General features: G+C 43.3%; 2 protein-coding genes across 5 annotated transcripts in view; one reads left to right on the top strand and one right to left on the bottom strand.

The window, feature by feature from the left end:
• The window catches only part of ksr2 (kinase suppressor of ras 2), a 114,753-nt gene extending 98,025 nt beyond the window's left edge, over positions 1 to 16,728 (bottom strand). For all 4 annotated transcript variants that reach the window (XM_086169780.1, XM_086169782.1, XM_086169779.1 and 1 more), the window contains exon 1: positions 15,798 to 16,728. In XM_086169780.1, coding sequence (XP_086025906.1) covers positions 15,798 to 15,971 — 174 coding nt within the window. In that variant the 5' untranslated portion in view covers positions 15,972 to 16,728. The remainder of the gene's footprint in view (positions 1 to 15,797) is intronic.
• A 937-nt stretch (positions 16,729 to 17,665) lies between these two features.
• rfc5 (replication factor C (activator 1) 5) lies at positions 17,666 to 23,962 on the top strand. Its single transcript, XM_086169669.1, has 11 exons — positions 17,666 to 17,833; positions 18,262 to 18,326; positions 18,650 to 18,786; positions 19,465 to 19,544; positions 19,636 to 19,709; positions 20,373 to 20,532; positions 21,174 to 21,255; positions 22,093 to 22,222; positions 22,379 to 22,456; positions 23,584 to 23,638; positions 23,756 to 23,962. Exons 1-11 carry the CDS (start codon positions 17,787 to 17,789, stop codon positions 23,853 to 23,855), a joined length of 1,008 nt encoding a protein of 335 aa, XP_086025795.1. The 5' UTR covers positions 17,666 to 17,786; the 3' UTR covers positions 23,856 to 23,962.
• Positions 23,963 to 24,796: the final 834 nt, after the last annotated feature.

Here is a 24,796-nt window from a genome sequence, read left to right as displayed (position 1 = left end):
AATATGGAAAAACTGAGAATGCAACACATTAGGATGCACACACACTAAGAATTTAAAAATAATAACTTCAAACACGCCTCATACATGTTCATATGTTCATTCCTCTGTGTGTTTTGGTGGTCACGGGGAGGAAGTAGGTGTCTCCGGCCACACACACACAGACAGACAGACACACACACATACACATACACAAGCACAAACAAAAACATGGTTGCACATCAAACTAAAGACAGATTAGTCGTGGTTTAAAACATTAGTGTTTTTTTAATTATGCTAATTGTTTTATGTGCCTAAACGTGATTTTTATGTCTTCGTAGTTGCTCTGAGATTTTGTTACTCCTGCTAATAATAATAATAATAATCTTAATCATGATCATTATTATTATCTTGATGGCTGATGCGGCGCTCAGGATCGATCTCGGCTGTGATTGGCCGAGAGGCGGCGTTCACTTTGGAGTGGCCAATCACAAGGCCATATATAGAGACATAAACATTTGTTCTGCATGTCTTGCATGTAGCGTGATGTTTTTGCCGCTTACATGCATCAACAAATTTTTTTTCCACTCCTTCAATCTATTCTTCACAATCATCCATGCAATATTTATACATATATTCAAAAATATTCTCCAAGACACCTTACTTGTTTATTTTTACCAGCCATATCTTTCAGTGCGCACCTGTTATTTCTATAACCATCCCCTGAGCAAGGCATTTTCTTTTAAATTTCTATATTCTATTGTATTTATTGTACATTAGTTTATTTGTATCAATAGCCTTTATTTGCATATTCTTCTATTTTAAGTATCTGCACACTTTTCTACCCTGTGATGCTGCCGTGACAATTGAATTTCCCGGAGATCAATAAAGTGGGGGCACATGTGACGGTAACAGTATAAATGTAACAAAATGTAATGTAAAATAAATGAAACTGCTCCTTAATGTTAAATAACTCTGAATTATTATGTTCAAAAACTTTTTGGCACAATTGAGAGGGGCAGAAGAACACAATAAGCTCAAGATCGTAGTTTCGCTCTTAATTCTTGGACAGTGTTCTTGAAGGCTAACTTTGGCGTACTTTAGCTCCGTGTTTGGTGTTAAAATGCCGACGTAGATTGTACATAACACAAAAGACATATTGTTTTTTTCTCCTTGAAGCACAAACACGTATTGGCCTTCCCATCTTTCTTGAAGCAGCTTTCCGTCTGCATCAACTTTTCTCTTCCTGGATATTTAGGGATTATTTGTATTTCTCAATACCACTTGTGGATGTGGATACACTGCGATCTAATGGCAGGATGCCGTCATTTCACGGGTAAACGTGATCTGCATGAATTGTGGGAAATGTAGTTTATGGGGAATGGAAGAGTTTGACTTATTTCAACACAATCAGACCTTTTAAGACAGGGGTGTCAAACTCAAATACACAGTAGGCCAAAATTCAAAACTGGGACAAAGTTGCGGGCCAACATTGATATTTATTGAAAAAAATCTTCCTCCAGATATCACAATGAACCTTCTCATATGGACTCAAAAAAGTTTTGCCTAAAAACTAAATATGGAACAAGCATAGCTTAAAACTATACAATATATAACTTAATATTGCACACGTGCAAAATCCTGTTTCCTGCCCAAGTAGCAGGGTGCCAGTATTAGCATAAGGTCGCTATGACTGCTGTACACAGAGGAGAGGGCGTTTATGGGTCCTGTTGGGATTTTTGTGCCGAAACACCAGCAGAAAATTCTTGGATTTGTAGAATTAGCGATACATGGACTATAGACTATACCCGGCGGGCCAGCTCTAATAGTCATTTGGTATGGCTTTGCAGGCCAAATGTAATTACAGTGTGGGCCAAATTTGGCCCGCGGGCCAGAGTTTGACACTTATGCTTTAAGATGTTCTCACGGGCCACATAAAATGACATGGCGGGCCACATTTGGCCCGCAGGCCTCGAGTTTGACGCATGGTCTAACCTGCTTCACCATCTTTAACAGCTGGTAATTGTCACTTTCTATTTAAATTCTCTTATCTCGCTATCAGAACAAGGATATCTGTTATCTCTTAAAAAGAGTGCATGTTAAATAAAGATACAGTGAAGGTTATGATGACGATTACAGTTGCGTGTAGTTGGTGCAATCACTCATACTGATGCAAATAACACTAGCTTTCATCATAATTCATCAGATGCAGCTGTTTTATAATAATGTATACTTTATTAATCCCGTGTCAGGAAATTCGTTCTCTGCATTCAAACCATCATGGAAGAACCATGAGCAGTTGGCTGCCGTCCGTCAGCGCCAGGGGAGCGGTTCGGGGTTCAGTGTCTTGCTCGACAACACTTTGACACGCTAGGAATCGGTCTTTTCCTAGTCTTGGGCTTCTGACAAAATCAAACATGTGATGTTATCCCGTCTTTCAGTCTTTTCGGTGACGTAACAAAATCAACAACCAATAGGTGAGCTCCAACAAAACCAAAAACAGGAACGTGGTAGACAAACAATCGCCAGGCAGAGACGGCATTTGTTGGTGGTACAGATGAACAGGAAGGTTGAAGGACTCCCCGTGGAGCCCGGCTTGGACGATGTCAACTATCCGACGTATCGCGAGCGAGCGGAGAAGGAAAAGCGGTGGACTGAAATAGCCGAGGCTCTGCAAATACCCGTTGAAAATATCGCATAGATGGGAAAAACCTGCTGAAAGAATCTCATAGTGGTCTTTTTATAGTGACCCTGTAAAATTCACAGTCTTTCTAAAATCTCAGTCTCCAAATTAAAACTCAAAAAAGTTGTCTTTAGACATGAGCAGAGGTGAGATGATAGTTTTCCATAAGTCTTTTACGAATTTTTAAATGTATGGGTAGCATTATTTGGAAGATTCCATTAAGACTTAAATGGACTTTTTAAAAAAAAAAAAAAAAAATTGAATTTGTAATGAAGTGACTCATGAAGAAAGTAAAAGGAGGTTCTGGGCCTCGGGGGGGCCGGGGGCTCTGAAACCACCCGGGACGCTCCTATTTTTCCCGACGCTGAACCTGCAGAGTGAAGCGGCGCTGGCCTACATGGGCGCCGACGAAAGTAGAAAACGGTGGGGGAGGAACGGCGAAACCCTCCGGCTGCTGCCCACGGCTGCGAGCGCTCTGCCCGATACGGTGACTGTTCAGAACACACACACACACACACACACACACACACACACACACACGGAAAAAAAAAACAGACAGCCTGTTCTACAGGTTTGCTCATACAAAGGCGTCAGATTTAACGGTGAAAAAACAAAAAATGTACTCAAATCTTCAAAGCACGACCCCCGAGTACTTCTTCAATCTGCTTCATGATCCAAAACATTCAAATAACTTATAAGTTGATTGCTAATTTTTTGCTTTTTTTACTGTTTATACAATTTCCTACTATTATTTATTATTGTTATGTTTTACTTGAAACTCTGGCACAACAATTTCCTTTGGGATTAATAAAGTTGTTCTTATTCTTATTCTAATCATTTACGTACTGCTGGGTATCGAAAGAATATTTCCAAACGTTGCTAAAAAAAAAAAAAAAATAGAAGTACATGAAAAAGAAGAGGCCCGGGGGCCGGTTTGGATTTTTTTTCTCGAACCCCAGGAGTCAGACTCCGCGCAGAAGCAGCAGCCGTGGTGGATTTTATTTTTTTTTTATTTTTTTTTGGCAAGGAAGATGTAGCTGGCAGGCAGTGCCAGAAAGCAGGAGGGACCGAGCCGGCCGCTCCGTGGGCAGGTGCACGAGCTGCTGGAGCTAACAAGCTAACAATAGCGTTCCGCCGTCCTCGAGTGTAACACTTCTTTTTTCTTTTTTTTTTTCTCCTCTTCGCTCGCACTCCTTCCCGGGTCCCGCGGCCTCGCCGAGATCCTGCCGCCCCTGTGCGTTCACCGTGCGCTCTCACTAACAGACACCGGTTTTCCTTCTATATTTCCCGCACCAGAGGTTCTTTAAGCGCAATGAGACTCCAAGACAGTAGATTTACATCCTCGCAGCACCGAGACCGGACTAAAACTAACTAAAAGTATAGAAAACGATCCAGAACCAGCCATAAAGGAAAATCTGCAAAGTACCGACCATATTTTTATCTTATCATTTATAAATATCTTCATACACGCTTTTTAACCTTTCCCATACTATTATAAACCCTTCCTTTACTTCCTAAACACTTCCGTTTAGGTTCATAAATGAAAAACTTTCACAGGTAATTCACACAAACACGACACTACAAGCACTACAACCTAGAAAACGCTTATTTTACTGTAAAAATAATCTAAATAATAAATATACAAAATTCAATCATACCACAAAAACCCTTGGTATAGTGAAAAAATCTGTGATATAATACCTGAAAAAAAAATGTTAAAAATCTGCAATACGGTGAGACTGAGAAAGGTGAACCAAGATATGGCGAGGGACGACTGTACATCAGAATCAGAGAAACATTTTGGCTCTCGTGGGGCAATTCAAGGGCACTAGGATAACATAGCAACCTAGAACACATAACCAACGTCTATAAATATATATATGAAATAAAAATAAATATATAGACTACAGGTAAAATCAATATAAGATAAAAATACTCTACAATGAAAAAAATAGAATGCAATGTATATGTACCTATCAGTGACGTGCAGTCAGTAGAGGCAGGCGAGGCCGGGCCTCACCTGTCATCATGGAAAGAAAAAAATGTAAAATGAAAAAATGAATTAAGTGGTTATATTTATTCTGTGATTTGTACTATAAAGTTATTTTCCACTTAACTTCACCATTTTTAGTTGGTTTTTTTTTTTCAAAATTGCTGAAAAAAAAATCACGTTTACCGTTCAAATCACTAGAAGAGACGTGCGGTGATGCGGCAACCAGCTGAGCCCACTATGGATTGCGCAATGATTCTGCTAACTGTGCTAGCATGCTATGCATTGAGACCATAGTGCTGTCTCTGTGGATGTCACTATTAAAAAAAAAACATTTTTTGATATATGAACTAAATTTCCATAGTTTAGCTGATGTTTTTAATGTTTTTTTCGTCAACGACTGTAGAGTGTTTCTCGTAATCATAAAACAACTGCGAAGAGACATAAAGTGAGGCACGCAGTGACGGTGCCTCATGGTAGGGGGCGCCGCTGATCCCAGGGATCCTTCTTACCACTCAGCTACAGAATAATACAATTAGCAATAGCAAGCTACAGTAAACAGTTAGCAAGTCAAGTGCAGCCACCCAGTTATTTTTTTCCCGATCTCATCGGGCTGTATAGCTCAAAAACGCTGAGGGATGAATGTAAATCTCCTGGGCAGCTTCTCAACTTATTAGCCCAGAAGGATCTCATCCAAACTGTTCCTGAGGCGACAAAGTTGCTCCGGCCGGTGGTCACCGTTCCGGCTACGACAGCATCGGCGGAGCGCTCATTCTCTGCGCTGAAAAGACTAAAAACATACAGTCGGAACAGGACCGATCGAGGACGACTGCCTTCGCTGGTACCGATTTCCATTTCCAAGAGAGACTTTTAAAACTAAAGAAAGATAAGGAAGAATTCCAAAAGCAAGTTATCGATGCTTTTCTTCAGAAGGAGCGGCACATGGGCTTCATTTATAAGTAAAGGTAAGGGATAATAACGTTTTTTTTACATGTGCTTTTTTTTCTATGCTACAGTTTGTATATGTACAGAATGCTGATATGATATTTTAAACTAAACATGTCAACTGCTGCCAATAAAATGGTGAATAAGCTACTCTGTTGAATTAAATGTGTGGACAGGTGTGTTTTATACAGGTAAGGAGTTCAAACTTGTGCAGTTAATACAGGAGAGCTTGTTAAAGAAGAACAAATAGGTCTGGGAAAGCTGCAATTCTTACTGGTTGGTCAAATACTTATGTCATGCAACTGAGAGCAAATGAATTGAAAATCATACAATGTGATTTTCTGGATTTTTTTTTTAGATTCCGTCACTCATAGTTGCAGAGTACCTATGATAAAAATGACAGACCTCTACATGCTTTGTAAATGGGAAAAACTGAAAAACCAGCAGTGTATCAAATACTTTTTCTCCCCACTGTATAAGATAAGATAAACGTTATTGATCCCCATAGGGGAAATTCTTTTGTAACAGTTAGAGTATCAATAAATACTAATGTAAACATAAATAGAGGGACAATTAGAATATAGCAAAAGACATCCACAAATAAATAGACAGCAGAGAGGGCAACAACAACATCATCAAGGATTAGAATAGACAACAGAATGGGGAGGGGAAAAAAAAGGGTGACACTAGACAACCAAAATGCAACAACAAGGATAGGAAAATAAACAGTGCGTGACAATAGCAATGACAAAAATAAACCAAAATAAGCAGGAATGCAAATGGGCTGAGACCAACAAGGATAAAAATAGACAACGGAGTTGAGAAAGGGTGAGGTAGTGAGCTTCTCAGTCATCCAGGTCACGGTGAATTCTTGTCGAAATCTTCCCGTCGTGGCAACTGCACTTGAGTTTCTTCACTTGAAGATGTTTTCACGCCTGGGATGTTGCCACAAGAAGAAGATTTCGACAAGAAGAGAAGGTGAATGGTTGTACGTCTCAAATTTGACCCTGTTATTGACCTCTAGACCAGTGAGAGCTGGGATAGGCTCCAGCATCCCTGCAACCTCAACGGCAGGATGTAGATGATGAATGAATTAATTCAAAGATAGATAGATGAACTTATCTATTTCAGCAAAATTGGGCATACATTGGAAATATTTTCAAGCGTAGATTCCGTCTTTCCGTTTGCGGCTAGTTTATTTAGGTTTCGGTTCCTCTTTTTCTTCACAGGAATGCAGGATGTGAAACTGAAGCCATGCTAAATGTGTTAAAGGGAGGAGGCAAACAAAACACACACACACACAGAATCCGCCCAGTTTCAGAGGATCAAAATATTTACTCGAGTCATCCAGGCGCTAATTTCATCACAGGATTTGTAAGAAGGATTCTGAAAAAAAAAAAAAAAAAAAAGAAAGACAACCCCCATCTCCTGGGGAACTTCTCAGAATCGTGACCGCAGCATCGGCCGGCGTGACGGGAGGGATCGCCTTCAAATCAGACAGAAATTACCGGATACCTCGCGAGAAATGACGAGCTGCTGCGTCACCACGTCTGAGGAAACGACCGGGAATAATAACACCGAACGTATACGCAAAAATATACTGCTCGAAAAAATAAAGGGAACACTTGAACAACACAATGTAACTCCAAGGCAATCACACTTCTGTGAAATCATAGTGTCCACTCAGGAAGCAACACAGATTCATTTTGACTTGTTTTAAGGACATTACATCAAAGTTGGATCAGCCTGGAGTTTGTTTTTACACTTTCATTTTGAGTGTGATTCCTAATCCAGACCTCCATGGGTTGATACAATTGATTCCCATTGATCATTTTTGTGTGATTTTGTTGTCAGCACATTCAACTGTGTAAAGAGCAAAGTATTTCATAAGAATATTTCATTCATTTAGATCTAGGATGTGTTTTTTAAGTGTTCCCTTTATTTTTTTAAGCAGTGTACATTCAAAAAGGTGCTCTTTCCCGAGCTTCATGGAACATTGAAATATACGTTATGAGAGTCTGGTTGTCTGAGGCCGTCGCCCTGGGCCGGAAAAGGACCTCCCGCTCCGAGTGGAGACGTTCATGTAACTCAGAGACCTGTCGATCTTCGTTCCCAGCCGCACTTGCGATCACGAGCTGTGGATGGTGACCCAAAGCAGGAGACTATGAATACAAACGGAGTTTCCTCCTCAGGTTCTCCCGCAGAGATAGGGTAAGAAGCTACCGTCGCTCCTCCGGCATCAAGAGGAAGGCAGGGACTATGTCTCTTGGTCTAGGATGGATTTGAATATTGATGGATTTATTGTAAAAAAATAAATAAATAAAAAAAAAACAAACACCATATACAAGTTTACATGTCTGTTCATGGTGCAATTTGGATTATACCATCACATTATACCATATCATTTTGGTTGTCTATTATCTATTATTATTGTTTTGTTTTCGTTTTTTTTCCATTCTCTTGTCTATTCCTATCCCTGCTGTCTATTTATTTGTGGATGTCTTTTGCTTTCTTTTAATTGTCTTTTTTTATTTATATTTACTCATATTTATTGATGCTGTCATTGTTTAGCTGCTGTGACAAAAGAATTTCCCCAATGGGGATAAATAATATTATCATGCAATGCAGCAAAACACGTCACTAGACCACTAATTTAACGTGTACTCCTTCCCAATTGGTCTAATATGACTCAATTGGACCATTTGTGTACATATATGATGTCTAACCGGATCACATGTCAAGCCTTATCACACCAGCACCTCTTTGAAATCCTAAAAAAAAGAAATAATGGACATTCGTGGCGTTTGCTGACGACGTCGGTTTCCAAGGGATACAGACGACAATATAAAACCACATTAATGGAAAGCAGCGTTAGCACTTCACGCGAGGTAATAATATAGGCGGCTATTCTTAGCACAGCTTTTGGCTAAAGCAAGGTCAGCACTCGACGGCCGGAACAAATAGTGTCTGAGGCTCTGTCGGGCCCCTTTTGTGTTAATAATAGAGGCGGGGAGGAGAAGCCGTTGCGGAATCTCCCGTACAAACACTCGCCGAGGATCAGGACAGGTTAATGAGGGAGGCTTTGCATATAGCTGACGTCATTTCGATCCCCATCAAAACCCCCGGCGGACCATTGATTTGCCGTTGACGCACGACGGGGACCGTCATCCTGAAGCGCCTTCCAACTCCAAAGATATGAAGGAGATTAGACGGATCTCGGGAGGATCGTCCCCTCGCCCGTTTGTGACTTAATTGTCGAGTTTGCGTTGGCTGTGACTCACTACAAATATTTCTTTGTGACGCTAAATTACCACGCGGATTCAGTAATTTGTCAACGGGAGAACATAAATACATACTGACAAAACAGAAAGAAAGATCTCAGACGTCAGAAAATGACTAAATGGTGTGAGATTCTGTTGAGACCCCGAGCGTCGGGATGCCGAGCTGTGAACATAATTCTGGATATCTATAAAAAATATCAATTTTTTTCCGCTTATAACTTCTGACCTGCGTTTACTGTTTATGCCAAATTTAAACGATCTCCACTTATATGGCGTTTTACACATTCTGATGGCGGCGGAGCGGCTGTGCAAGGCGCTAACAGGTCCGTACCTCGCATTGCACCAAACACAGCTACATCTACGCGGCTTTGCATCGTGCTGACTCGGCGTCCCGCCCATTTTCTTACTCATCGTTTCTGCTGGTTTGTTTTTATATTTTTATGACCTTTAATTCCTCTAAAGGGGTCACATCGTGTTTTTTAGCGGCAGTAAGTAACATCTACAATTATACATGTACATTTGGACATAATTAGCAATATTAGCATGTTGGGACACTGCTAATCATGGTAAATGTTCTCCAGTAATAAAAAAAAACTTTCACAGCTTGCAATGTCAAAGCAATTTACACCGGATTACATTTACTCGCACACACACCGGCCGAGCTGACATCGCAAACCAGGACATCAGCAGCGACTTGGGGTTCAGCGTCTCGCCGTGGACACTTCGGCACGAGAGGGGCCGCGAAGCGAACGGCTAGGCTTCCCGACAGAGCCACGGGCGACCCCGTTCAGGAAGTACTTATTTGAGAACACAGATGCTCACCTGGGACATCACATGAGAGTCTCAGGAGAACTCCTGGGATGGAATTTTAATAGCTTATAAGTCCGGTATCCCAAATTCAATAAATCTTCTCACGGAAAAAAAAAAAAAGGAACTTCACGTTTGAAGACGATGCGTGGTATTTGTACTTGCGCACCTGCAGATCCCACACGGATAGGATCTCTGAGAAGGATGTGGCTGAGGTTGAACTCTATGTCAAAGCCCGTTTCCTGGGAAAAGTCATTTTCTATCCCTTCGTCCGGTTGCGATTGAGGGTGGAGCATCATTTTCATCACCGCACGGAAAAACACGGAACACATTTGCACTTTGCGTGGTCACAGAATTTAAGCTTTGCACAGTTTAATCATTCATTCATTCATTACACACTGCTCAAAAAATAAAGGGAACACTTTGAAATATTATGAAATACTTTGCTCTTTACACAGTTGAATGTGCTGACAACAAAATCACACAAAAATGATCAATGGGAATCAATTGTATCAACCCATGGAGGTCTGATTAAGAATCACACTCAAAATTAAAGTGTAAAAACAAACTCCAGGCTGATCCAACTTTGATGTAATGTCCTTAAAACAAGTCAATATGAATCTGTGTTGCTTCCTGAGTGGACACTATGATTTCACAGAAGTGCGATTGCCTTGGAGTTACATTGTGTTGTTCAAGTGTTCCCTTTATCTTTTTTGAGCAGTATATTTGCAGCTTATTTTGCACTCAGGGTTACGGGGGTGGGCTGGAGACTAACCCAGCGATCATTGGTGCTCAACCCGGACACGGGACCACAGAAAACATAATGTTTCACAAAAATAAACAAAACATAGGGTCTCCAATGAACCTCCTATATGTTTAAGGACCGTAGGAGGAAAGCGGAGAACCCACGGACCTTCTTGCCGTGAGGTGGAAGCGCTAACCACTGCGTCACCATGTAAAAACACACATATCCACACACACACACACACACACACACACGGTACATGTTAAACTGGGTTACCTGGACATGGATTCGCATATAAGCTTATCTCTGTTCATCTGAGTGAAGCGCCAAGCTCGCTCCAGCCCAGGAGGAGAGAACATACTTGTAACACCGCGAAATGTAGGTTCGATTAGTAACTAGGTTTTGAGGTCACGGTCGGGTTTTCTTTCCTCTCAGCGGGACGAAATGAGAAACATCACACTGGCAAATCACCTGCAGCCGGATGACTCAAAAACACACCGTGACACAACTTTTCCAGAGGAGACGTTCTCCTTTCCATCGATAATCCGCAGGAAGAGTGCCACTGATGGCCCGATTGGGTTTGGACGTATCTAATTCGGATTGTCCTTTACAGCGAATCAATTAAAATAAAAGGAATTGTGGGCGAGCGTCATTTAGGGGACATATTCGATTAGCACAAACACACCTCTTCCGGGAAAATGCTCTCAAACGAGGCATTTTCTCTCTCGGGTTGATGTTCGATGATGTTTCCTCCGTGACCCGTATTTCACATTTGATGGTCCAAGTGAAAACAAGTCGTAAAAATACCACAATCATAAAAAGGCATGTGAGGTCCTTTAAAACCAGTCACCATGGCTGATATCGCAACAGGCTTAGCATTAGCTTTAGATGTTGCGGTCGCTAACGTTAGAGTCAAAGCGAAATAGATACAAACGAATGCATCCGTTCTAAATCGATCAATTGTAAACACATTCTCAGGCCCCGTTTACCCAACAACTTCACATCAGATTTTCCACTTGCCGTTTCCAAATAAACGCCGTTTAGAAGACGGTTTACATGCACTCCAGACTGCGGGAAGGACCCCCAAAACGTCGTAGCCTCTCTCGGCACCGTGAAGAATACGGGGTACAACAATGAACCGACGATGAGGCGGAATCGTTGCTCCGAGCGACCCGAAACTCCGAGGCATTGCGGTGAATCCGCGCTTCGCTGGAAAAGCACTGAAAGATTCAACAGATCGAGGAACACGAGCAGTACCCGGGACTCGGCCGTTGTTGTTGTTGTTATGGCCGAGCCGCCCGTCCATAGCAACCGACCGCCACCTTTGTGAGCGGGCCTGTTTTCAAAGTCCCGTCTGTTGATGACGTATTTAAATATTTCCATATAAAGCTAGCGATACATCAGAAGACTCATCATCTCACCTCTAAAGACAAAATTTTTTGAGCTTTAAGTCTCAAACTGAGATTTTATAAAGACGGAATCTTACAGGGTCACTAAAAAAGGACCACTGTGAGATTTTTCAGCAGGTTTTTCCCAACTATGCAATATTTTCGCCGGTTATTTGCAGAACCCCGGCTATTTCACTCCACCGCTTTTCCTTCTGCGCTCGCTCGTGATACATTGGAGAGTTGACATCATCCAAGCTGAGCTGTTCTGCCCACAGCTCCACCATTCGCTCCTCTTTCCGGACGCTCGGCACTGATCAGGACGTCCTTTGCCGTTCCCGTTCATCTGTACAGCCATAAAATACCATCTCTGCCACCAACACCGCTCTGATGATTGTTTGTTTACCAGGTTTTGTTGGAGCTCATCTATTGGTTGTTGATTGTGTGGCGTCACCGTAAAGACAGAAAGACTTGGGATAACATCACACATATTTGATATTGTCGGAAGCAAAAGTTGAGGAAAATACTGAGCTGAGACTGTAAGACAGGGGTGGGCAAACTACGGCCCGCGGGCCACATCCGGCCCGTTGGTCTTTTTAATCCGGCCCGCCAAAGATCGGCACAGAATTCATACTTGATGTGAATGATTTGCGTGTTTGATTGCATGTTTCAAAACGAATATGTTTGAGCGGGAGATAAACAGGAGATTATTTCAGTTTTGTAGCTACTGAAGAACACTCGAGAATTTTCTTTGTGATTTAGCCCCTACTCTGGACAAACTGACACACATGAACAAGGTGCGTGTGAAGCTACAAGGGAAAAAACAGTTTGTGCATGAAATGCAAGCCAAACGTCAGAGCCTTCAAATCAAGCTGGTTTTATTTTCAAAGCGAATGTCAGACGAGTTTGATATCTACAGTTTGCAAATGCGTTTTTTATTTATATGTATCATATCTTGAACTGACCCGGCCCGTCCATCAAATTCTAAAAGTCAATGCGGCCCCTGAGCCAAAAAGTTTGCCCACCCCTGCTGTATGATAACCGCCTGACACTTAACGTGCTGCCACTCCAATCAAAACTCCAAAAGTTTCCTTGTGACTTTCAGTTTTTAGTCTGCGACCGTGACAGTCTTTAAGTGTAAGCCTGGCATAAGTGAATTTCAAGGCGTAAGGCTGTTCTTGTGTAGACGGACGGCCCTGAGCGCAACCAAAGTTTGCCTTTTTCACCTAAAATAGGCCTGAGAAGAATTCTGAAATGCCGGCTCAATCACCCAACCGACTTATTTATCTAGAATACAGGGAATCTGAAGGTGTGTCAAGTAGTTCAGGGTCTGGGCTGCCGTCTTGTGAGGATCACCGCGTGAGATTTGCCTGGGAGCTTCAGGATATTTTGTGATAAGAGGAGTTTTTCCCTGCTGTCACAGAGATCTCTTCACAGAACATTGACAACAAATGTAGGTAGCATTTCGGTCAGAATCGGAAACACGTTCCCAAAAAAGCCACCTGACGGTTAGGAGGTACAGATCCCTGAAACTTTCTGCTGGACTCTTCACCAAAACCTCCTCGGTTTTCAAGCACTAGCTCGGGCCTGTAGAGCGAATCCTGACCCGAACAGACCGATTGTATTTCCCGGATGTGCGATGAAACTGCAAAACGGCACGTTTCCCATCTTGCAAACCGCCAGAGTGATGTTTGGCTCTGCATCTATTAGTGCCACCTATAATGCAGCGCGGGGGGGGGGGGGAGATATCGATACGGTCTTTCCAAACAAAAGTATCTAAATGGTCCTGAGGATTTGATGATATATATTTACGCATCGACCTCCCCGCCCGGCCCCCCCCCTCCCCGACTGACTGGAGGTCTGCCCCTGCATGCCTCCTCCTGAATAATGATTCCTGCTTACAGCCCAACAGACACAAAACGATGAATAAATGATGATCTTTCTGGCATCTGTTGTCTTTGGCCACATGCATCCTCTCCTCTCTAATGCAGCGGGATGGAACAAGGAGCCGTAAGTGCAAAACCAGTGCAACGGACAAACACACACACACACAAACACACACACACTACAGCTACACACTACTGCTCAAACTTCTCAGTCTCAAGAAATATGCGAACTTGGTCTAAAACAGAGCGAAAAAAAAAACGAACGAATATCAATTTATTGCAAAATATTAGTCCTATATTTAAATGTTATGCTTACAATTGAATGTCTCGTGTCACCGTGTCAAAGGAGGACCTGGGAGGGGGTGACTGAGGGGAGAACGTGCATTCTCCACACGGAGAGAGTGGAAATCTGTTTTCCACGAAGGGAGGGAACTTTAAACTTAACTTGTGCGCGTTTTGGGTTTCCAAAGAGACGAGTCTGACCCCGAAACGGGCAGAAAGGCGTGTTACTTGGAGCGCATTTTTTGGAGAGCGATATGGTCAAGAGAAGGCCGACGGGTTGCTTTGGTTCTTCGACTCCAGGGCGCGACGGTTCATCCGTGCACGTTCTTGTCCTTCAGGGGCCGACACAGCGAATCAACCTCCCCCATCCAACCCTGTTCTCTACATCCTCTCCTCTTTCACCACATCCATAAATCTTCTGTTTGGTGCTCCTCTAGACCTCCTGCCTGGTAGTTCCAACCCCAGCATCCCTCCACCGATATATTCACTATCGTCCTCGTAACACCAAACCATCTCGGACCGGCTTGTCGGACCTTCTCTACGAATCATCGAACATGTGCTTTCCCTCTGATGGACTGATACTAACCCACCCTGGTCACTCCTAAAGAGAACCTCCACATCTTCATCTCCGCTTCCTCCAGCTCTGCTTCCCATCTTCTCTTAAATGCCACTCATGTGCTTCATTATTATTGTGAGTATTATTATTATTATCTAAATATTCTCTAAAGGCCATTTGAATCAGAAAGGGCCACTGACCATTCCTTGTTTTTGTACTACTTCACCCCCCCCCCCCCCACCCTCAACCCCTCCCTCCTGGGGCTTAAAGTGAGTTGATGGCACACACACACACACACACACACACACACACACACACACACACTGATACTCACTTTGGAGTTTATGGCGACCTTATCGCCCTTAAATGGTGTTTGTTTTAATCTCCTCAGTGATGGACGGAGTGAAAGGGGAGTGGAGAGGAGGATAGAGGGGGGGGGGTGAGGAGGAGGAGGAAGAGGAGGAGAGGATCACCACCACCACCAACACCATCATCATCATCACATTCTTACAAGTCCTTAAACGCAGCACCGCGTCTGCTCTGCGCAACGTTGAGTTCACGGCCGCCTTATTTATCGCACATTTTCTTTATCCACGCGTCCCGGGAGGATTGATAAACCGAGTGCACGAAAAAAAAACACCAGTGTGATATCTCAAACACACACACACACACATATATATATATAAATATATACTGCGATTACGTAACGCAATTTGCTGAACAGGCCAATTAAACGGTTTGCGTGTGTGTGTGTGTGCGTTTGCGGGGATTTGACTGGTCTGGCCGCCTTGCGTAACGGCCGGGCCTGGACGCGCCGCGCTGCGGGGACAGATGCGCAGGCTGCCATCATGGACTGTAAACAAGCGCTGCTGCCTGGCGAGCAGGCCTCAGATCCCGCTCCGATGGAGAAGCGCCACCTTCCCCCGGCCCGCCACCTGCAGAATGCGCAAGTCTGTAACAGCCCTACTGCAGCCCCGGAGCTCCCTTGATTTATTACCCCGCACACACACACACACACACACACACACGCACACACACACACACACATACAGACACGCGTAGATCTTTGCATATTCATGCAAAAACAGCAGGGGCGCAGCTGAAATGGCTGGGAAAGTCGTGAAGCGGGGGGGGGAAAGATGCACAGGCCTCCGTGCATGTCAAGAACCACCGTGTCGATCGGGATGAAGACGCGCAGCAGACACCTCCACCACCTCCACCTCAAACCTCCTCCCCCCGGCTGTTGCTGCCGCTTGCTTACCTCCAGTGTCCGGATCTCCTTCTGTGTCAAGTCGTTGGATGTGGCACATTTGGTCCGTAAACCCTCCAAACTGGAAATGCTTATGTCTATCATGTTCTGCACCAACTCGCACTGCTGCAAGGCTTTCTGCAAACTGAGATGCTGCTCCTCGCTTTTTGTCATCTCCTCGTTCATAGTTTGGCGAGCGGCGGCTGTTCTTCTCCCCCCTCCGACCCCCCTTTTATTATGCACTTGAAAAAAAAAAAAAGATAATAAATTAGTGGGGGTTTAAAAAAGAAACAGGCTCACGGAAGGTGTGAGACCTGCAGAGCGCCATGCAAACGACGAGTACGAGGAGGGGGGCTTCTGTTTTTTCTTCTTCTTTTTCCTACAGCCGGGGCTGGAAACGGGAGAGAGTCGACTCCATTGCATCAACAGTCCTCGTAGTTCCTGCTGTTTCATCAAGGTGTCTCCGCTCGGTGGAGGTGGATTCGGGTGCGGGGCTCAGGCGGGGGGGAGCCGGGGGGCGCGGGCACCGCCGCGGCAGCATCCGACCGGTGCTACCGGTTAAAAAAAAATAAATAAAAAAAATAAAAAAGATAGAGGGGGGGAGGGAGGAAAAAAAAAAGCAAAAGGAAAAAAAAAAAGGTGGGAGGGGGGGGTGAAAAAGAAGAGAGGGCGGCAGTTCAGCGCATCACAAGCAGACGTGTCCGTGGGGGGCGCTGGTGGGGGAGTGTGGGGAGCTTTTCAGAGCTGCTGCTGCGTGGATCGGATGCAGGTTCTCCCCGTATCCCTTGGCAGCGGCTGCATCCTGGTTCGCTCCCACCACACCGACATGCTCCCTGTCAATCAAACCCACGGCAACGGGGTGGGAGGGATGGAGATGGGTGGGTGGGTGGGTGGTGGAGGGGGGAGAAAAGAGGAGATGAGAGAGGAAAAAAAAAAAAAAACATCGCATCACCCAGTGCGCTGACGCCGTGAGAGGGGCGAGTTCTCGCGAGATCTGCAGCAGCAGCAGCAACGGCGGCGGTTCAGCGTCCAGAACCCCGGATAAGGTGCAACCGGAGGAACCTCCTTTTTAGATGTTTAGATATTTTAGATATCTTTATGTAAAAGAGTAAGCAATGATATTCCCACAGATATCTTTGTGCATCCGTGGGGGCTTAAGCAGGAAGTGTGCAAAGAGAAAAAAACAAATCCCTGCATAGAAAGAACTACGATTTGACAGGGATTCATCTTAACGCTGGCTCTAAGTCAAACAGCAGCTCGACTGAAAGTTTAACGGAATTGATGAGCAAAATTTGAGGGGGAAATTAATAATTTATAATTGGGGCAAAAAAGGCCGCATTTTTCAGTGTAAGTAAACGAGCGATAACCTCTAACCGACTACTTTGACCTTTAAAATGCCACAATAATAATTCACGGGGATCACGATCAAGATTGTGCTCATTTCTTAGAATGTTATGTCACTATGGGGAAGGTTTGACACAACAGAACAGCAAAGAAATACCCATAAACTTTGGTTTTAAGGGGAGAACAAACCTGTGTGTGTCCCCGCCATTTGTATGCGCGGTGATACTCCTGAAACACACTGGATTCTTATGTAATGCATTTTATTTTCAGTACTGGCAAGAAATGGATTCCCTCCTCCGTTTTTCAAATACTATGTTTCGCTATTCTCTCCTTTTATGTCCATTTTGTTCACCATTTCTGAATTTATATGGGGGTGGGGGGAGAAGAATGACTTACTCTTCCTCACTCGTCACATTGATTGATTGTTTTACCTTCTCAGGTCTATTTAAACCATTTCCGGTGGATGAGTCCCCGCCCACAGTATGCGACTAGAAGCCCCTATTGGTCATACGTCATGACGACAGACGCACGCTGTGGACACTCGCAGCGCGCCAAACACGGCCACTGACGGCGGACACACGCCGGGATTCCTCTTAAAGTTGTGCTTTAAAGGGAATAGATATATATATTTTTGAAAAGTGCAATCTGGGCAGAGAGATGGCGTCCGCAGGCAAACCCCCGTCACAGGCCAAAAACCTCCCGTGGTGAGTGTGAGCGGAGAGCTGCTGCTAGCAAGCTAATCTTTTTTTATGTAGTGGATTTAAGCTAGTAAGCTGTCGATGCAGGCCTGTAGATTCTCCGAGATGCCTCTGTTGTTGTTGTTGTTGTTGTTGTTGTTGTTTACTTCTTGTGTGTTCCTTTATTTAATAACGCAGTAACCAAACTCGCTGACTTCTCGACCTAAGTCCCACTCAGCAGACTGTAAAGTATCAATTTAGCTAAATGAAACAGCTGGAGTCATGTAGAGTATTCAAATGCCGACACCATATTTAAATTGTTGTATCTCAGTGTTTGGCGACCAATATACACATGCCATTATTATAGGTGGATTTCGAATAACCTTTGACAGGACTGGTATCTCGATTACATGTCATGATCATCTCATCTGATCGCATCTTGCCTCTTTCCCAAGGGTGGAGAAATACAGACCGCATACATTTGATGACCTGATCTCACACAAAGACATTTTAAGCACCAGTAAGTTGATTGGGATATTATTCTTTTGAATACAAACGACACAACTCATCGTTTTTTTTTCATCTGGGACAGTTCTCTATGATCTCCAGCATTGTCATATATCTCTTTATGGTTTGTTATTCCCTGAGCATCTCCCTTTAGACAGCTATAATCTGCAAAAAAAAAAAAAGTTTGACTATTACATGTACATATAAGCTTAGTTTGGTGAACAATTGGGGTTGTAAGTCACTCTTTCCTAAACTGGGGATGACAGGATCACAAAGTCCGGATAATAAAGCACTTATGTGCGTCCCTCATTAATCCGATGGCCGCCGTCTGTCCAGTCCAGAGGTTTATCAGGGAGGACAGACTTCCCCACCTCCTGTTCTACGGTCCCCCTGGAACGGGGAAAACCTCCACCATCCTGGCCTGTGCCAAGCAGCTGTACAAGGACAAAGAGTTCAACTCCATGGTGTTAGAGGTACGAGCTCTTTTAATGCGATTTAATTTTTTTAGTCCCTCATGGAAGACGGTTTAATAAAAGAGAGTGCAAATTATATGAAATATGTTACTGAATAACCTCCTCGTTGTTGGATGTGAGAATGTTGAGATGTCTAAATCATATTTTTCATTTCGTTATTCAGACAACGCCAAAGCATTTTTCGGTGACAGTGTTATTTTGACCTAATTCTATTTGGAGACTGCAATGAAAATGAGCGTTATTTTTTGAAACTCATACAACAGTCATTGCAAGGGAAAAAAAAACAAAATATGGGTCAAATCATGAACGTCTGGTTCATATGTAGATATTAAATTCAAACTTCGATTTCACACTTGACTATTCATTTCACATGCAAAAAGATGGTAATAATTTTTTTGTATTGGTAATAGATCTATTATCAATTGATTAGTGACTGCAGCACTAGAACACTATTTTCTGATTTCTTCAATTAGTCAGGGTAGCTATTACAAGATCTTTCTGGTACATTTCAAATTGTTCTGACTGTAAAACAGATGAATATAACAGACAATTCTGTGGTTTTCTACTTGAAAGTGTTTGTTTCTTCTCTGAGACTGAATCCAGTTTGACCTGCTGGATCACAGTATTGTAAATACACGGCATCACGCCGCCTTAATCTCATCCAACTCTGATTTCTAGCTGAACGCATCAGACGACAGAGGAATCGATGTAGTCCGAGGTCCTATTCTGAGTTTCGCCAGCACGCGGACCATCTTCAAGTAAGATCGGCAGCGGGCGTCACGTCAGAGCCGGGTTGCACCGCGCACCTTGCGAAAAACCTGCCCTTTTTTCGTCCCTCTCGCCTCCCAGGAAGGGCTTCAAGTTGGTGATACTGGACGAGGCAGATGCCATGACCCAGGACGCCCAGAATGCACTGCGGAGGGGTGAGCCATCTGTTCGGCCGGGGGTCGCCCGCTGTGAGCTGCACGGCTCACTGAGCAGCCACACAATATACACACAGCCGGTCCCTGACACCTAAATATTAAATCAGCAGAAAAGATGCCTTTGGAAACGGGAGCTAACGGCCGATTGGTTTTTAAAATGCTCGACACTTTTTCTCATCCTTTTAAATAAAAGGTTGTTTATAAAACTGATAAGCTAGTTCCGATTTTTATTTTTATTTGTTTCATTTCCAAGCACTTTATTGAGAACAGCTGGAAAATATTTGAACCCAATGCCTACAGATGTCAAAGTGAAGAGTGGAAAGCCTTAATGAAATAATCTGGATTATTAAAGCAGAAATGAACAGGCAGGACTAGGGATGCCAACCTTGGAATTACTTGTTAAAGATAGAACTTATATTTATAAAGTAAGACATTCTATGTTGTCAATAAGTTGCTAGAAATGAGTTCGTGGTAACAAGAAAATAGACAGAAAATTAGCAAAAGCATAAGACAGCCATTTAGGTTTTAAGTTTTTGAAATGAGAAGAAACCATGATAAGTATTAAAGTCTAAACACAATACTCCAAGTTAAAGAAAAACAAATTCAAATCTACACAGTATGTAGTGTCCTCACACACACGCGTTTCTCTCTCTCTCCCCTCAGTGATTGAGAAGTTCACAGAAAACACGCGCTTCTGCTTGATCTGCAACTACCTGTCCAAGATCATCCCGGCCCTGCAGTCGCGCTGCACCAGGTTCCGCTTCGGCCCCCTTTCCCCCGACCAGATGATCCCCCGGCTGGAGCACGTGATCCAGCAGGAAAGGTGAGAGCGAAGGACACCTGACAGACGAAGGTATAAGAGAGGGTTTATACAAGGAATTGGGGAAAAATGAAGGAATCCTAAACAAAGGTTGGATAAAGGTGCTATTTGAAGGAGAGGAATCCCTTGATGCTGCACAGCAAGCACAGATGAGTTAAAATTGAATATGGGTAAAGGTGTATAAATGTCCATTTTAACTGAGGATTGTTTTTTTGTGGGGGTACGCTGAACGTTTGCAGAGAATGAAGGATGATGGGAATACGGCTCAGAGTCACCGACGCATGTTTGTTAAAAACATGCATGATCTACTTGGGCTGAAGGTCAGCAAAAGGCTGTAGGCCAGAAGCGGAGAGGAGGAGGGAGGGCTTGAAAATGCATGCTAATACATCATCATACCGTGTGTGAACGCAGAGGTTAAGAATAAGAAATTGTTGTGCCAGAGTATCAAGTAAAATATAACAATAATAAATAATGGTAGGAAATTGTGCAAACAGTAAAAAAAAAAAAAAAAAAAAAGGGGGGGGGGAATTACATGATCATTTTCCAGGGCGCATGTTATCAAAACATCCAGCATGTTCAGTCTCATCTGCAGCACAATCCCCTTTTCTCTTGGATTTAAGACTGTGTTTCTGTGTCCTCGCCAGTATCACGGTAACCCCCGATGGAATGAAGGCCATCGTCACCTTGTCGTCAGGAGACATGAGAAGGTCCCTCAACATCTTGCAGGTATGGCTGGACCGCAGTCGCCTGTAAAAAAAAAAAAAAAAAAAAAAAAAGAAATTACATGCTAATGAGAAAATAACCAGCAAGGTGCTTGTTTGTAGCTTCAACAGCTGCCTTCGTGACACCACCCACTAAAATGTAGCCAAAAAAAAAAAATGCAGCTGTAATAACGTGTTTCATCCAGTAGAGAGCATGCAAGAGGTGTATTTTACTGGTGAAAAAGCTTGTAGATTAGTTCGTAAACCATCCTGAAATACAGTATACCCTTGTTTTTCACAGGTTTACGTTCCAAAAAGAACCCGTGATAGGCAAAATCCGTGAAGTAGAAACTTTCATTTTTTTTTCAATTATTATACAATTAAATACTCAATTATATGTTGCTGCTGTTGTCCTTATGTTTTTTTTCTTACTTCTTTATTGAACGAACGGAAGATTCATTAATTCCGTAATGCCGACCTACAGCCGCATAGCTTTTACCTTCCCTTAGCATGTCCAGAAGTTTGACTTTATCTGCGATAGATAGCATCTTCCGCTGCCGCAGGTGTTTTTGTTGGTCCAGACCATTTTGTCAACATTATGGGTTTTAGAGAAACTCGAAATTGAAAGAGAATCTGCACGTACGTAATGTAAATTTGGCAAGCTGTTTTACGTACGTGTACATATTAAACTGCAACGTTATTGACGCACAGGTAGAGAAAAAGCGGAGTGACTTTTTAGCCAATCAGAATGCAGGACACAATGCACAATGCAAATCCATGACGTAGCGAAACCGTGAAAAGTTAACCGCGTTACAGCGAGGGATCACTGAAGTGTTCAGTAACATGAGCCCTCTGGTTTCAGAGCACCAGCATGGCGTACGGGAAGGTCACGGAGGACGCAGTGTACACCTGCACCGGTCACCCCCTCCGCTCAGACATCGCCAACATCCTCGATTGGTCCCTCAACAAGGACTTCACCACAGCCTACAACCGTATCCTCAAAACTTCTGGCTCCGTCAGATACTCCGAACTCCTTTTCGCACGTTTTCTTGTGATGTGAAGTTTTCTTTTCCCGCTTGCAGGCTTTTAAATTACGATAAATAGCGCTCGGGTTTTCACTCGCTGGGCTCCTAAACGTCCGTCCACAGAGATCCTTGCGCTCAAGACTCTAAAAGGTCTGGCTCTCAGTGACATCCTTACCGAAATCCACCTCCTCATACACAGAGGTACGTCCCTACGGGCGTGGGGAGGTTTTTTTCTCCAGAGGCAGAAGGGAATTCAGTTGAAATCCAATTTCATGTTGATGGTGTATCTGACTGCTCAAAGACGCTTCAATGCAATAATGTTTCTAATAATGCACTGCAGTAGTACCGTATTTTCACGACCATAAGGCGCACCGTACTAAAAGGTGCAGTCTCAGTTATGTGTGCCATTACTGTATTTAACACACATATAAGGCGCATCTGATTATAGGGCGCAGGTTTTATATACAATCCACGCCCACACTTCCCCCTTTAACGTTCTCATGGTGTCTATGTCTACTATGTCCGCCTTACAACAACAACACACACACACACAAGCATACAAGTGTGCGTATTTAAAAATAGAGCAGGAGCAAAACTGAGTTTGGTATTTAAATTTTTTTTACCGGTGATCCTCATCAATCAAACCCATCGAAGTCCTCATCCTCTGCTTCCGATTTGAACAGCTGCGCTAAATCTCCATCAAACTTTCTTCACTGTCAGAGTCACTTTCCGTGCCGCGGAAATGATGCCGGCTTTTGCGAAAGCTGGAACAACAGTGCTAACAGACACGTTAGCCCGAGCATCTACAATCCATTCGTAAATTGTGGCGTAACTCGCCCGGCGCTGCCTTCCACTCTTAGTGAAACTGTGGTCTCCAAGAAGACTTTTCGTACCCTGTTGTGTGTATCGCTACCGTGCTGGTCCCCTTCTTCTCCACAGTGTGACTCACCGGGATGTCGAAAGTGAGCGGCACCTCGTCCATGTTAGTGATGTGTCTGGGCTGGATGTGTTTGTCGGCGATGTTTTCAGGGTTGTTAAAACAACGATGTTCTGCATAACACAAATACCTGTTCTTTTATATACAATCAACGCCCACACTTCCCCCTTTAATGTTCTCACGGTGTTCTCTGCTACGCACACACTACTTACTGCACTATAGGGCGCGCCGCAAATTTTAAAGAAAATCTAAGACTTTCATGTGCGCCTTATAGCCGTGAAAATACGTTATATTGGCGAATGCTGAACCCATTCCTGAAAAATGTTCATGTTCTGATTCTGCTTTGCACAGTTTCAATGTTTGAGCAACTCTTTTCTTTCCTCCTCACAAGTTGACTTTCCCGCCTCGATCCGGATGGGGCTCCTCATTAAGCTGGCCGACATCGAGTAAGTGGCGTCTCACACACAGCCCTGTCATTTAAGAGATAAACGAACCCCTTTTGTCAAATGGGATACACGCCACGTCTGTGTCTATATCTCAAAATGGCGCATCAACCGTTTCAGACACCGACTGGCCTCGGGGACCAACGAGAAGATCCAGCTGAGCTCGATGGTCGCAGCGTTCCAGGAAGTGAGAGACATGGTGGTCAGTGAGGCGTCGTAAGACAGTCAGACGGATCAAGAAAACACATTCCATCGTTTACAGCCAGCTCTCTTTTTTTTCATGCAAGTATTAAATACGAAGTAAAAGCCAATTTTGCAAAAGTGTCACCTTATTTGCACCTCAGAAGTGGCTGATTACTCATCTGGTCAGACTAACTCCAGTTGTGCAAACCTGAGGTTACCAGTGGGAGATGAGGGGATCTATTCCTTCATCAGTGAAAATACAAATATCACACTTTAGTGCAAATAATGTCCTGCGATTATCTGCATATAATCAGATGAATATACTTTAGCAAAAAATATATACTGACAGGGCTGTCGCAGAAAATTAGAATATTGTAATAAAGTTCTTTATCTTCTGTACTGCAATTACCAAAACAAAAATGTCATACATTCTGGATTCATTACAAATCAACTGTAATATTGCAAGCCTTTTATTATTTTAATATTGCTGATTGCTGGCTTACATCTTCAGGAAAGTCAAAAATCCTATCTCAAAATATTAGAATATCATAAAAAGGAATTTTTGTTTTTTTAATTTCATTGCAGAAGATTAAGAGCTTTATCACAATATTCTAATTTTCCGAAATAGTCCTGAATGCAAGTAAAATACCTTTACAGCTGCAGATGTTGTAATATGTTATTCACAAATATATTTATATTTTCTTTTTCACAACGCTGAACCATGAGGGTTGATCAGCCGTTCGTTTAGCTTCAGCACTACTAAGACAAATATTTCGACGGAATAAATCTGGCCATTAGGGGTTCAAACAGTTCAATCCACCACGAAGCGGTTTTATTGAATGACATTCTGATGAAGCGACCAAATATGACTGTAGCGTAGAGAAATACGACTCACCTGCGCCTGACACCTGAGAATCACCCGTTGCGATAAAGCCGTATTCTTAATACAATTCCAAAAACTTGCCTCTTAATTAACGC

The sequence above is a fragment of the Fistularia commersonii genome, chromosome 22 (genome assembly GCF_037954325.1).
Source record: "Fistularia commersonii isolate RoL2024-O1a breed Wild chromosome 22, RoL_Fcom_v1.0, whole genome shotgun sequence".
Taxonomy (NCBI): Eukaryota; Metazoa; Chordata; class Actinopteri; order Syngnathiformes; family Fistulariidae; genus Fistularia; species Fistularia commersonii.
Note: the sequence above shows the minus strand (reverse complement) of the source record. Positions and strands in the feature narration are given on the sequence as shown.